General features: G+C 54.1%; 3 protein-coding genes across 3 annotated transcripts; 2 read left to right on the forward strand and 1 right to left on the reverse strand.

Annotated features, from left to right (window-relative positions):
• Positions 1-537: 537 nt before the first annotated feature.
• Positions 538-7,783, forward strand: M406DRAFT_281993 (Not1-domain-containing protein; the record flags this gene model as incomplete). The annotated part of the gene is made up of 4 exons (XM_040918463.1): positions 538-789; positions 968-1,301; positions 1,392-7,285; positions 7,356-7,783. 4 exons carry the CDS (start codon positions 538-540, stop codon positions 7,395-7,397), a joined length of 6,522 nt encoding a protein of 2,173 aa, XP_040772875.1. The 3' UTR covers positions 7,398-7,783.
• Positions 7,784-12,079: 4,296 nt separating this feature from the next.
• M406DRAFT_295606 (uncharacterized protein) lies at positions 12,080-13,593 on the forward strand (the record flags this gene model as incomplete). The annotated part of the gene is made up of 3 exons (XM_040919202.1): positions 12,080-12,208; positions 12,323-12,669; positions 12,798-13,593. 3 exons carry the CDS (start codon positions 12,080-12,082, stop codon positions 13,591-13,593), a joined length of 1,272 nt encoding a protein of 423 aa, XP_040772876.1.
• On the reverse strand, positions 13,587-13,987 carry M406DRAFT_58002 (uncharacterized protein; the record flags this gene model as incomplete). Its single annotated transcript, XM_040924594.1, has 1 exon — positions 13,587-13,987. A coding segment is annotated over one exon (160 nt), but the record flags the coding sequence as incomplete, so codon positions are not given.
• Positions 13,988-14,363: the final 376 nt, after the last annotated feature.

Raw genomic sequence — 14,363 nt, forward strand, 5'->3', positions numbered from 1 at the left:
TCATCCCCCATTGATAACCTCTTCCCACACCTCGTCATCTCCCTGACCAGCTCCCCTTCGCTGACCCTCCCTATACCGATCCTTTGCGCACAACTGCACAACTGCAACCCTGCGAAGCTGTGCGCCCTTGCCCTGTGACAGCTTCTTCCACATCCAACAGCCCAAGACAGCTTGCCACAGTCACACAGCCTTCGACGCAACCTGCCCTGCCTTTGCTTTGTTGTTGCGCAACCCTAAACTCTCTCGCCTGCAGCAAACCTGAAGACACGCTTCGACACACCTCTCTGAGTTTGACAAATCGACGACACAGAACTTCTCACCACTGCCGCCTCTCTCTTCTCCTCATCTCTGCCACCCTCTCCGTTCTTCCATCGCAACGATAGCTGCCACATATGCGCCGGTCCTGTCGATAAACCTTTCCTTCGACTCCACTCGATCATACCTCAACGGCTACCCCAGCAGCAGAGGCGCGGCTCTGTCCTGTCCAGTCACGGATAACAGAACCGTCTACGCCTGCTCCCCTCCTCTTCATCACTCATGCTCCCACGACCGTCGGGAACATTTTCTCCCACTCCTTCCACAGGTCTACAGACTGGGATCAGCCACTCTCCACATCCTTCACAGGCTGGTGTGCTGGGTGCAGGTGCTAGCCCAAGTACCAGCAGTCCCACTGGCAATTACGGCCTCTCCAAGATCGCCGCTACCCAGGTCTCAGTGCTGTTAAGCACCCTGAAGACCAAGGAGGACGATCCTGTCGAGTACGAAAATAGGAGGAAAAGGTTGAACAAGGTACGACGTCCCCCCCCCCCCCCCCTCTGCCCGCAGGGTCAATTCCACCCAGCATCAAGCCTGGAGCCTGCATTCAGCCTGTTTCCCTTGCTAGGGCTTTGTCCGGCCAGGCCTCTTGTCACCCACCTTCTTCCCATTCTTGCTGTTGGCGCAACTGACAGATCACTTCCACATGCAGCTCCTAGATGACCACGGCATGGAGGTCTTTACAAAATACTTCACCAAGCTGGTGCTTGCCAGTGCGCCTCAGATCTTTCCTGGTCTGAATAGGCCCACTGGCGGTGCAGCAAATCCGGGCAACTACTCTCTCCTTCAGGAAGAAATGCGCAAGATCTCCCACGATGCCAACCAGGCTACGAAAATCTCCGAATCTATCGAGACAGGGACTGAGGATATCTTCCGTGATTTTGATCTGTCGACATTCATGGAGCACTTCAGGCTGGATGCGCTGGAGAAGACCATATTAGCCTTGGCCTTCAAGCTGGGCACTAGGCCTGATCTGAAAACAAAAGGTATGTGACCCGACAGCAGCACAGCGGCGTGTCACAAGTCCCACCAGATTGGCTGTCTTGACTTTGCTTGACTGACAACACTCCTTCCAGCTGATGCGATCCTCTCGACCAACTTCCCCACCTTCCTCAACTTTGTATCCCAGCCTGAGGGCGACCATCAAGACTTGAGCCCCCAATTCCTCGCTCTCATCGTTGACCGGCTCATCCAACATCACCCTCCCAATTTCAACTCCGCTTCGCATAGAGAACTCACGTCCAGAATTGAGAGTCGATATGCCCTGCTCGACCTGCCTCCCCCGTCAGAGTTGCTGGCGGCTCTGGATCTTAACCGACTGCTGGTGGACAAGCCTTCCAACGCGCTTGTGTCGTACATTCAGAAAGTCGGGCCCGACTTCACGCGAGACGAAGAAACCTGCGCCCGATTCCTGCGAGACCGTCCCTCCTCGATTCCACTCACCGAGGAGCAAGTATCGAACGCGCTCACATTTACCACAATCAGTCAGACACCCCAGCCTCAACACAACCCGTCCGCCCTGGTTGCTGGTCTGCAACGAGTCCTGCCGCCTGGCTTCAGATGGCAAGATGTCATCTCATACTTTGACCAGCCTAGCGCGCGGATATCATCTCCCCAGTTCCTGCGCCTCTATCGCGCCCTTCTTTTGGTTGCGCAGGACGGCGCGTCTGACTTTGACATCCAGCGGTTGTGGGGTGGGAACTGGGCCAACGCGGATGCGCATTTGTCCTTTATCTGCGCTTTTGGCAGCCTCTCACCGGAGCAGTTGGACGCGAGCACAATCCCTGGCCTGCGACCAACCTTTACCCTTGCCGAGTACGCACAGTCCCCACCTGCCATACGTGAGGTGGCAGAGCATGCCGCGAGGCACCCACTCGTTTCGGTCGATGCGTTGTCAGCGGTCTTCGATGTCGCCTTGAGCTCGGTTCATGCCTCCCAGAGCACAGAGGCTAAGCGCCTTTTCAACGACGTTGTTGTCCCCAACCTGCACATCTTTGTGGTATCCGCATTTGGCGTGCCGAAGCCCTGGCCCAGTCTGGCGGTTGAAACCCTTAACTCTCTGTTCGATTCTTTTCTTTACAAGAGGCAAGATGGATATGACTTCGCCTTAGACAGCCTCTGGCGAAAGGATAAAGATTTCGTCAAGCAAAAGCTCCTTGAGACGCATGCCATCCGAGCCACAGACTTACCGCTATACTTTGAGCAGGCCGTCAATCACGGCTGGCTCGATGACTTTATCCACGAGTTCAACGGCTTCGGGCTGGACCTTGTGGCTTTCGGTCATGGTGAGGGCCAGCTCGACCTCGAGCAATGGATTAGGGCCAATTCAGCCAGGAGTGCCGAGCTTGCGCCAGCGCTGCTTCAGTTTGTCAACATCAAGGCCAAGTGCGAGAGCGAGTTCCAGCGTCCCACGCAGGAAGGGCACCCTATCCTGAGGACCACCCCGCTGAAGGTCAAAACTGTCTTCAGTTTCCTGAATGTGTTGACCGGGCTCCTGCCTCCCGAGACGCCCGCCTGGATTGGCTGTCAACGCTCTTGCATGACTGCGTACCCACGCTTGATCAACTATGGAGGCGAGTACGACGACGTCATTGATGCCAACGGCAAGGACGGCAACCACCTCCCGCCTGCTGCTACTGCCAGGATGGAGGATCACTACAAGAGCATGTATAATGAACAGATTGAAGTGAAGGACGTCGTCGGGGCTTTGGACAGCTACAAACATTCCCGCAATCCCCTCGACCAGGACATCTTCGCTTGTATGATTCACGGCCTCTTCGACGAGTACATGCACTTCATCAGCTATCCTACCAAGGCCCTCGCAACTACGGCAGTTCTTTTCGGGGGTATGATTTCCAGAAAACTTATCGATGGTATTCCCCTGAATGTTGGTCTTGGCATGATCCTCGAGTCCTTCAGGGAGTACGCTGCAGAGGAAAACATGTACAGATTTGGTCTGCAGGCCCTTAGCAAGATGTACGGTCGTCTACCGGAGTGGCCAGGCTTCTGTCAGCAACTAGTGCAGATCAAGAGCCTGCAGGGGACGGAAGCATTCAAGGAGGCAGAGGCCGTCGTCAGCGTCAGCGTCAGCGAGGAAGGGCCAGCACGTCTGTCGAATGGTGGTCTCGAAGCCCTTACCAACGGCAATGTCTCGGAAGCCATTGAGCCGCAATTTGCGCCCTTTGCGTCCATCAACGTGGAACCTCCTCCCTACGGCGTCGATTTCGTAGACCCGACAGACGATGACCAGGACAAGATCCAGTTCAACCTTAACAATATCGATCAGTCCTCACTGCGCTCTCGCTTCGATGCGATCCGTGATTCGGTGGAACGCAAGCACCAGCAGTGGTTTGCCATACACCTAGTCCAAGAGCGCGCCAAAATGCAGCCGAACCTTCACCAGATGTACCTCGATCTGGTCAAATTATTTGAGGACAACTCGCTGTGGGCCGAGATCCAAAGGGCTACCCTCGTCTGCGTTTCGCAATTGCTCAACTCGGAGGGCACAATGCACAGCGCGACGGAGCGAGCCCACTTGAAGAACCTGGGTGGCTGGCTGGGCATGCTAACTCTAGCACGGGATAAGCCTATTCGACATCAGAATATCGCCTTCAAGCAGCTACTCATCGAGGCACACGATACGAAGAGGCTAATCGTCGTCATCCCATTTGTGTGCAAGGTCCTGGACCAAGGCAAAGCGTCAACTGTGTTCCGTCCACCGAATCCCTGGCTGATGGATATCATCCACCTTCTGATCGAGCTATACCACAATGCAGACATCAAACTCAACCAGAAGTTCGAGATCGAAGTATTGTGCAAGAATTTAAACTTGGACCACAAGAGCATCGAGCCATCCGGAGAAATTCTGAATCGTGTGGTCCTGGAAGAACCTGCACAGGTTCCCCAGGCCGATGGACTGGAGGCCTTCGACAATTTGTCTCTCAATGGAATCGGCCAACGTGTGGTCAGCAATCTGCTGCCTCAGGTCGCTGTACCCTCCATACCAGACCTCGGATCTCGCCTGATCATTCCTCCCAGCAATGAGATGGTCGTCAGCAGCAGTCGCCTGCGTGACATCGTCCACACGGCCTTCAACAAGGCTTTGCAGGATATTATTCAGCCTGTCGTGGACCGATCCGTCACTATTGCGGCTATCAGCACGCAACAGATGATACGCAAGGACTTCGCGACCGAGCCTGACGAGAACCGTGTGCGAAACTGTGCCATTAGCATGGTGAAGGCGACTGCGGGCAGCCTGGCACTTGTCACTAGCAAGGAACCACTCCGCGCCAATTTCACCAACTATATGCGCCAGCTCTCGGGAGATATTGTTGGAGGTCTACCAGAAGGCACAATTATCATGTGTGTCAACTCCAATCTCGAGCTTGCGTCTGGCGTCATAGAGGAGGCAGCTGAGAGGCGGGCCGTTCCCGAGATTGAGGAAATGATTGAAGCGGAGGTGGAAGCCCGACGTCGCCACCGGATGCAACGACCGAATCAGCCATACGTCGATGCTTCCTTGAATCGGTGGGCTATGACTATGCCCGACCCTTACAAGATGGCACCTAGCATGGGCGGGCTGAATCCCGAGCAAATGGCCATCTACGAGGAGTTCCAGCGGCAACCTCATCCAGCTTCGACTACTAACACCCCGTCACATATCGCCTCCACATCAGACGCGACTAGGTCTATGGCCAACGAAGTGCTGCAAGACCAATACAGCTCTCTGCCGGCCATCCCTACCCCTGCTGAGACCCCTTCACTGCCTTCGGTTTCTGGACACGCTCCAAGCTACTCTCATGGCCATGCCGGATTGACAAATGGACGACAGCCTGCTGCCAGTGGGCCTGATCTTGGTCTTCTTGCCCAGAGGACCCAGAAGCTCTTCCAGGATTTGCAGAGGGCGGCGACCGAGGCGTCGGAGGAGCATTATGACGAGCTTCCGCGGGGCCATGCTGTTCTCGAGACAATGGATGCCCTCATCTCCGTGATCATTAAGACGCGGAATACGTCTGAGGATTATATTACCTTCGTAATGTTGTCCATGTGCGAGGCACTGGTCGGCCCCGTTGAGGACAACCTTGTCTTGGAGACTTTCATCCATGCTCTTACTACCCTCCGCCGGATGCTGGGTCCTGCGGTCAGCGACTACGCGAAGAACTTCTTCCAGCGCCTCGAGACACCGCAGAGATTCCTTCGCCTGCCTCTTATCAAAGCCTTTGCGGGAACCGAGTTCCTCGACTGGCGCACACTTGATGAGGCACTTGCCCGACACATCAGGCAGAAGGATCAGGCAGGGCTGCATCTACTGGATGAGATCGTGAAGATGACAATCCTCAGTGATGTCCCGATGGCACTCTTCGCAAATCTTGGCCTTAGTGTCGACGCGGCGTATGCTTGGATCATGGAAGATCACGAGGTACCGCGCGGCGACCATCTCAAGTCAGTCCTGGACGCTGTCCGCGCGCAACAGATATCAACACAGACACGCGAGGACAGGATTTTCGCACGCCAGGAACAGATGGAATACGTCTTCGAGGAGTGGGTCAATCGTTTCCGCAGTGCTCAGATGACCGATAAGCTCGTGCGCAACTTCTTGAAGCAAATGCAGGACAGCGATGTCGTTCGTTCCAAGGATGACCTGTTCTTGTTCATCCGCGTTGCCCTGGACAGCTCCGTGGCGCATGTAGAACAGGCTGTCACCGCGGGCATCTCGATCGAGGAGGCGTTTGTCTTCGTTGACGCCCTGACGAAGCTCATAGTGGAGTTCGCCAAGTGTGGGGAGTTCGAGGACGGCGCAGTGACCCCGATTTGGCTCATTGAGTCTGCCTGGGTTCTGGCTACGATGATTGTCAACTTGCACACCGTCAAGAGGGCAGAGTTGTTCAACCAACGGGTTTTCTTCAGATTCTTCTCCGACCTCATCTTCGAGAGCAAGGCCTTCTTCGAAGAGCAAGGCAGCGCCGACTGGGGACGTGCCCTGCTGAAGATGGCAGCAAGGCTCAACGCTCTCGGACCCAGCCTCATCCCCGGCTTCGTCTACGGATGGATGGCTCTCATCTACCATCGAGCTTTCTTGCCCGAGATCATGAAGCTGGGCGCTGGGCCAGGATGGGATGCCTACACCAAACTCCTCAAACAGCTGTTAGATTTTGTGGGAGAATCGCTGAAGCATCTGGAGCTGTCTGAAACCGCCAGCAAGCTCTACGAGACGGCTGTCAAGCTGTTGATCGTGCTGGAGCACGATTATCCGCACTATGTGGCTGCGAACTCGGCGGCTATACTGGCCAGTATCCCGCCTCACTGTACACAGCTTATCAACACCGTCCTCATGGCATCGGCCAACAAGCTGCCTGATCCGCTGGAACAGGGATCGAGCTCTATGGAGAGTCGGGATGCAGTACCTCAGGGGCCGGAGCAGGCCGCCAACTTCCTGCAAAGCATGGGATTGCTGGACATGCTCAACTCAGCTCTTGAGAATGGGCCATCCGAGGACGCCATTGCGCACTTGACGCACGCCACCACACGCACTGAGGGCAAGACAGGCTTCGGGTATCTCACCATCCACGCCAACCTTGCTGTCATCGACGCCCTCACGTCATACATCGGTCACAAGCAGGCGGGTCAGCAAGCTCTTGATCCAGATGCCCCGTCTGTCCTAATACTGTCTATGCTGCTGCTCGAGCTGGGTCCGGAGGCACGATATTACCTCATCCTAAGCATGGTGAACCACCTGCAAGGAGTCAGCCCAGACGTGCCGTTCTTCAGGGAGCTTCTTCTGCATGTCTTTGCGCATGACCTGACGGACCCGGAGGAGACGGAGGTTCGCGAGCAAATCACACGAGCGTTGCTGGAGCGCCTACTCGGCTACTGGCCGCAGCCATGGGGCCTACTATCGACGGTGGCTGAGCTGGCCAGGAACGAGAGGTACATGTTCTTTGATCTGCCGTTTGTCAAGGCCAATCCTGAGGTAAGCAACCAATTTGGAAATATGTACATACCCCCAAAAGACCGGGTGCTAATGATGGGGAAATTCATAGGTGGGCGACAAATTTGCACAACTCGCGAATGGTCAGGTCTAGAGACGCTGGTCACGATGAAAGCGAAGGCGGGCGAGGACCAAACACCAACATAGGGTGTAATATAAGGGCCAGTGATCGATGTAACAATGGCGCACTCCTGGAGAAGGCTCGGATGGCCGAAAGTGCGACTACACACTACACGACTCGACACAGATGCATGCATGTACTATCAAAAGTCTGGGGGAGGAGTTTATAGGATTCTGGGCTGGCTGGTTCGGAATGGGGCGTCAAATGGTTTTTTTGGTTTGATAGATAGGCCGGGAGTCAGGGGTCGACATTAACGGACAGTGCATAGAGATGCAAGTCAAAAAGTGATTCACCGAAGTACGTGGTTGTCCGTGTATATCTGTATGAGTACATGATAATACGAAATCAATTGAGAAGAGACTCGATGCTCACTTATGAGCCACGCCAGTATTGACAAGGTCCACGAGCCCCCTAGTTTTTTTGCCCGGCAGCTGTGAGATGAAGCTCCCAAGTGATCAACATCCTGGACCTGGGTTAAGATGATGTACCTCTACGTCAGGTACCCACTCTAGCCGAGTAGTGTCGAACTTAGACAATGAGGGCATTCAGGCGCCTTGGCTTTTCAGGAGGGGGAATTGTTGGACGATCGCCAGCCAGCCCAGCCAAGAAGGCCATCCTTATCAAGGCATGCTCGTCCAACCGGCGAGCGTCCCGGGACCAAGGCCGGGCCCCATGTCAGTCACCATCATAAGTACTTAGTCCATATGAAGTTTCCATTTAGTTTCGGTGAACTGAGCCCATGTCCCTGATCAACAAACCACTCACTACTACATTTCCAGGCATCACATTTCAAGGTTTTGGGGGATCGAGGTTTGCAATTGATGGGCAGTTTTCTGCGGATGGGTATCTATCATAGTAGCGATACGATTGGTGATTTGTCTCTTTCAAGAAAGGAGTAAAACATTGTATGTCTTTTTTCTGATTGTTTTGGGCGGAGAGAATGACAGGGGAAAAGAATGAGGGGGAAAGGGAGCTGGTTTTGATTGATCTCGATCCTGAGCGGCGTCAGCTTTTTGTAGTGGGTCGGGTTGACCGACTCAAGAGAATGAATATCACGGCCGAGTCTGGTGGTTTCGGCCGGGTCCTTCGAGGTTACGTTGGGTCATGCGAAACAACTACTAGGGAAGGGGGGGGGGGGGAAGGACTCGGTCTCTTTACCCGTACGAGGGCGACAGCCACCTCCTGAGGTAACAAACCTACTACATACATGGACTATCTTGCTGATCACATCATGTGGCTGGTAAAGGAGAGGAGGGAAGACACAAGTCGTGGCGTGTGAAACGGCGCGGTTCATTGTGCTTATTGTAGTAAAGTTTGGTTATCCAGTGTTTTTTTTTGTTTTTTTTTTCGTGCCAAGGGGGGGAACCTGACTCTACACTGCTGCTGCTATACGTGCCCATACTATAACCCGCCTCACCGCCCAGCCTCAGATGGAGGTCTTTTGGTACTGTGTGTTGCATTGCATGGCAAGGCATCGCTTCAGCGTTCAAGGATAAGGGCCTGAGGCACACTACCCATTCACCATCTTCAATACCGGGACCCTATCCGAATCGGGTGGTCGGCTAACTGAGAGGGGGAGGGAGGGAAAAGAAAAGGAAAAAAAGAAAAGAGGGGGGGGTCAGAAATCTGCTTGACACGCGACACTCTGGACCGCCTTTCTCTTTTCTTTTTTAACTGCTCCTTTGCTACACTCCATCAAGAAGGCGCTGTCGTCATTGGCAGAAAAGTCGGTGCGATGATCCTCGAAAGAGAGAGAAGGGGGGGATCGAAAGAAGAAGAGAAAAAAAAACCAAACCTCCGTTCTCGTCTATTGTCTTTGTTCTCCCACCCCCCTCCTGCGAACAGGGGGTTCGCTCTAGTGCTTGTTGGAGCTGTCAAGTCAGCTCAGCTCAGACCGCGCCCTGGACCGTTCCATCCATCCAGGAGGAGGACGGAGGGGGCGTTTTGCTGTTGATCGCCGTGACGTGTGTGTGTGTGTGTGTGTGTGTTTACCATAGTATGTGTGCGGCGTTGTTGCATGGCTGGCACTGACTTCTTTTTCCTTCTCTTCCCTCACCTTTTTTTCGTATCTTCCTCTTCTTATCCTCCCTTGCTCACCTCCTTGCATCTGACAATGCACCACAGTATATCCTGCAAAGCCCTGGACGATGCAATATGCTAGATCTGGAATCCGGGGTTTCGATGCAGCCCTGTCCAGTCAGAGGTCGACAACGTGCAGGAGGTGTGAGAAGTTGTTACGAACGTGGGACTACCGCTTGGGGAAAATTTATGGGACCCGTGTTGTTTGTTAACCCATTCTGTCCACTCTCTCTCCTCCTCCCTCCTCTCTTCAACTTCTTTGCTACAAGTACTACCGCCGGCAATCCCAATTTTCCTTCGAGAAGGATTCCATGAGTCGCATGATGGGGTCGTTCAGATCAAAGCCAGTTTTAGTCGACCTGGAAACAGCTGGCAGAAGGAGCCAGGCCCCGTCCAGGCTAGAGGCAAAGCAAGCTTAGGGCCCAGAAAGAAAAAAAAAGAAAAAGAAAAAAGGTTGCGAAGAGAGAAATAGAGAGATGATCTTGCACGTCACTCCACACTGCAGCAGGGGACGTGTCATCGCCTGGGTCTCTGCAGAATGGGGTGGTCAGTTTATTTGCCCCTTCAGGACTAGCCGATGCCTATATCCCTGCTGGACCTTGAGAATTTTTTCCTTTCTATTTTTTTCTTCCCTCTCTGTTCCAGTCTCTCCGCCTTCGTTCCCGGATGCCGATTCTAATTTTGTGTCATGTCATTGGGCCATTGACCCATGGAATCATGACTTGAAAGCTCCATCTCGGTATTGGTTTTTTTTTCTTTCTTTCTTCTTCCTTTTTTTTTTTTGCCTCGGTGGAGAGAGACGGATCAATGTGAAAAGTGGAGGGCAATGACAAGAGAGGAGACAAGAACACGAGGGGCCTCGGATGCGAAATCCCTCCCCAGGTCGTAGGGAATTACTTGTACTACAATGCTGCTGTCAATAGTATCTGTTATTTGTTGCTTGTTATTCGTTCCGTGGTCCGTTTGCAGGTTGATGGCGGCAAGGGACTGCAAGTGAGACATGCATGTCAGCCAGAGAGATTGGCCATGAGACGGCAAGGAATGATAGCATGGTTGAAGCCTGGCATGTGGTTGTGTAGCCAAACAATGGCAGCAGTAGCCGCTATGGTAAGAAAAACAGAGAGAAGAGGGTCGGCCCTTCGCAAACTGTGCAAAGGCTGGAAGCTTGAGGATGCAGAGGTTAGCTTGTGGTGATGGTGTGTATACTACAGTGTGTCCCATGTACCATAACACCATACTATGGTACAAGTAAGAGCATTGCACCTGTTAAGGTTTCCAAAGGTGTGGCAGCATCATCTTCTGATTTGCTCCGCTTGTCAAGAAGGTTGGCAAGAGAGAGGAGACAGACCTGGCAAAGTAGCTCATACTATGATCAATAGGTTTTTGTTTTCGGTATAGCCTCGATCGAGTTGAGTTCATGACTCTGGCTGGACGTATAGCGAGTTGATCTCCATCTCTCCTCCCCTCCTCCATATCCAGATTCTGTACCATAGATTGTAAGTGTTGGCGATGAACTGGCTGACTGGTTGGGGGGTTTTTTTTACCGCCTTTTCCACGATGATGCATTCCATGCAGCATGGAAAGTTGCGGGTTGCAAAGGGAGTGGGTCGGATCGTGTAACGTCAGAAAGAGGTCTTTTTTCTTCGCTTCTTTTTTTCTTCTTCCATCCTTTCTCTACGCCAGTCCTGATTGGGCAGAGGGTGGGGGCTCTGACGGGGCGACGGCAGGGATAGACAGGTTGCGCTAAGGCTGGCGATGGCAGGGATAGCCAAGGGTCAGGCCAGGCGTTGGCCTCTGCGCAAGCTTAGGGGTAGTGGTAGTGGTGCTGGTGCTGCAGCTCACTCTGCATTCATTTCTCCACCCGCCCAGGTTTGTACAGGCCCCCTTGTTCAACCTGCAGTGCCCTGTCTGTCTCTCGTCTCAGGTGTCTGCCTCTCAACCACAATCATGTACCTAACACGCCACCGCCTGCTGCAATGGTACCTTTCGCAACGTCGACTTGTACACAACCTTGCCTAGAGCCGCGCGAACTTTCTCAAGCAACGCCCGCCACCAATTCTGGTTGCTACCTGACACCCTCCTCCCCCCCCCCTTTCTACTCCCCGACATTTTCCTCGTTCCAAACCATCCCCATCCCATCCATCCATCGATAACCCTCCCTTTATTCAGGTATTACCTCTCTCGAATTTTATTTCGTACTGTCTGACTCTACTGTACCATCAACTACCTTGTACCATCACCAACAGTCATCACCAAGAGCAACTTCAGATATTTCCTGCGCCGTCTTGTCTCGTCTTTTTTCTATTTCTCTTGTCTGGAAAGAGAAAAAAGGAAAAGAACATCCAACATTCTCTCAGCGACCCCAAACAACTTGTATAACTTGGCGCGTGTGTCTGATCGTTTGGTCCCGTCGCCTGCCTATTCTTGCTACTGTCGCCGGCCGTCACTGCTTGGGAAAAGGAAGAAGAAAATACAAGACCATACACTCGACGTTACAGAGTGTTTGCAAGGGAAAACAATACGTTGAATTGTCTCTGTCCTCCGTCCGTTCTGCCCAGTCGCCGTTGCCTCCCAAGATGCCGTACAATACCCGTCGCAAGTCGTTGTCCCTCCCCTCGCTGGGCATCCACGTGCCTGTGAGCAACGCAGCAAGGGCAGCTGCGGCCGCCATCGCAAACAGGCACTCCCCAAGTGCCTCCTCAGCAGTCAGTGGGAACCATAGCGCCGTCTCGACGACATCATCAAGGACCTCCTCCCCAACTTTCTCCCCGCGCAGCCCTGCCGATCTCGTGCCTACCAAGGTTCAGCCTGAGGCCCAGGCTTCCGACGCTCCCGCACAGGCCTCGTCCAGGAAGATAAAACGCTCGCACGCAAGCTCCCACGCCGCTGCTACTGAGGGCGACCACTCCGCCGCACCCGCACCCAAGCGCCGCCAGACAGACGCGAACACCCCTCCGCCCTCGCCAAAACACCGGACAAGAGCTGTCTCCGAAGCCATGCACGATTCCGATGATGAGGCCGTCTGCGAGGCAGGCATCGACCTGGCGACCATCGACGATGACATCGTCAGGGCTGTCATCGCCCAGCTACAGGCTACGCGCAACCGCCCTCACATCGTCAGGGACCTTGCTGCTATCTTGATGAAGCAGGTCAAGATTGTGCAACAGTATGTAACATATCCTCTCCATCCTCCTCCACCACCAGCCCTCGCCCGCTCTGCCCTTTCTCTTTCTCCCCTCCCTCCCCTGACCCTCTACCCCATCCTCTCGTGCTGACGCCGCGCCCAACTCACAGGTCTGCCAACCCGTGCGCCATCATCTCCTCCCGGCTCTCCGGCTATCTCAAGCGTTCTGGCTGGAGCGCAAAGAACCCTTGCCCGCTGGCCAAAGAGCTCGAGAACGTCCACCCGCGCAGGACATACTTCTACCTCACAACAGTTCCCCACCAACCCCTCCCCGACCCCGTGCTGTCTGTATCCAAGGCGCCGCGCGAGCTCCCAACCCCCAGCGCTTCCTCTGGCTCCGACCCTGACGACGACGAGAGGAGGCGCGAGCTCAGCCCATCGCCCGAGGTCGATTTGTCTGCGCCGGAGCTTGATGACATGGATGATGATATTCCCATGCCCGGGACACCCATCGGGTCCTATTCGGGCCGGCACTCAGTGCTGACCCTTGCGGCACAAGTGCAGAGGGGGGCCGAGCCACCACTCGAAAAGGACGAGAAGGAATTCACACAGACGGCCGACGGCCTCCAGAGGCGCAAGCTTAGCGGCGAGTTTCTCAACGGCCGGGCAGAGCTCGCTGCCGTCCCGACACTGGATGCGGCGGACGATCATGCCAAGTACGAGACCCTCTTTGGCGAGAGGGCTGCCGCCCCAGCTGTTGCTGCGGCGCCGACTTCTCTCGCCCCCGCGACAACCGTTCTCGGCAGTCTCCTCGCTAGCCCAGCAATCCGGCCCTTCTATTCCGTTGACATTAAGAAAGAAGACAAGTCGGACGGGGTCTGGCCCTCGCTCGACGGCTTCCTCGACATCCGGAATCCCGAGACAGTCAGTCTTGCTGAGCTCAATGAGATGCTGTGCGACTACTAGGCAGTGGCCCTGCAGGGAGATGCCCAGAGCAAAATAACACCAGCGGTAGTACGATTTTACGCTATCTACCTGCCTGCCTGTCTATCACACCAGCTCCTTTCTTGACGGCGCTGTCCAACCACCACCACAAACCACCACGACCGAAAGGTACACACCAAATCGGCTACCAGGGATACCTGCCACAGTACCAACCCCTGTATTTTGTACAATTATACGAGAAAAGAGTTCCAACGACTAGAAGTATCTTGACCAGACTAGACGTGTATATCTTTTTGGAAAGTTCGGGACTCATGCTTTGGGCGGAGGGGCGCTGGACGGTTGACAGTCCAAAAAGGGGCATGGCAAAAACGGCTTCATTTCTCAAAAATAGCGTCTGGGTTCGTTGGGAAGATGGCTACAGGCTGGGGATCTACGGAAAATGATACAACCAATTCTTCTCCCTTCACACATACACAGAATGCTTTGACGAGCCTCGAGCCTTTCGACTGTCTGAAACTCAGAGTAATTATGATCAATTGAGTATTCTTGGAAAGATTCAGCCGTTCAACTAATGTGACAGCGCGGACTGGACGGAGACGGATCATGTATTCAGCACCGGCAGTGGCCCGGCTACTGCAGCACTACTACTATGGTTAGTAGCTTTGTACAGTAAGTACCATAGTACCGTCGTGCGGACAACAGGCAAAGGCTCGCATCGGACTCCACCCATGACATGACACGATTCTAGCTCGACGATGGTATTTTGACTCTGGTTGTCCCACGGCTTCCCT

Source organism: Cryphonectria parasitica (genome assembly GCF_011745365.1).
Source record: "Cryphonectria parasitica EP155 unplaced genomic scaffold M406scaffold_8, whole genome shotgun sequence".
NCBI lineage: Eukaryota > Fungi > Ascomycota > Sordariomycetes > Diaporthales > Cryphonectriaceae > Cryphonectria > Cryphonectria parasitica.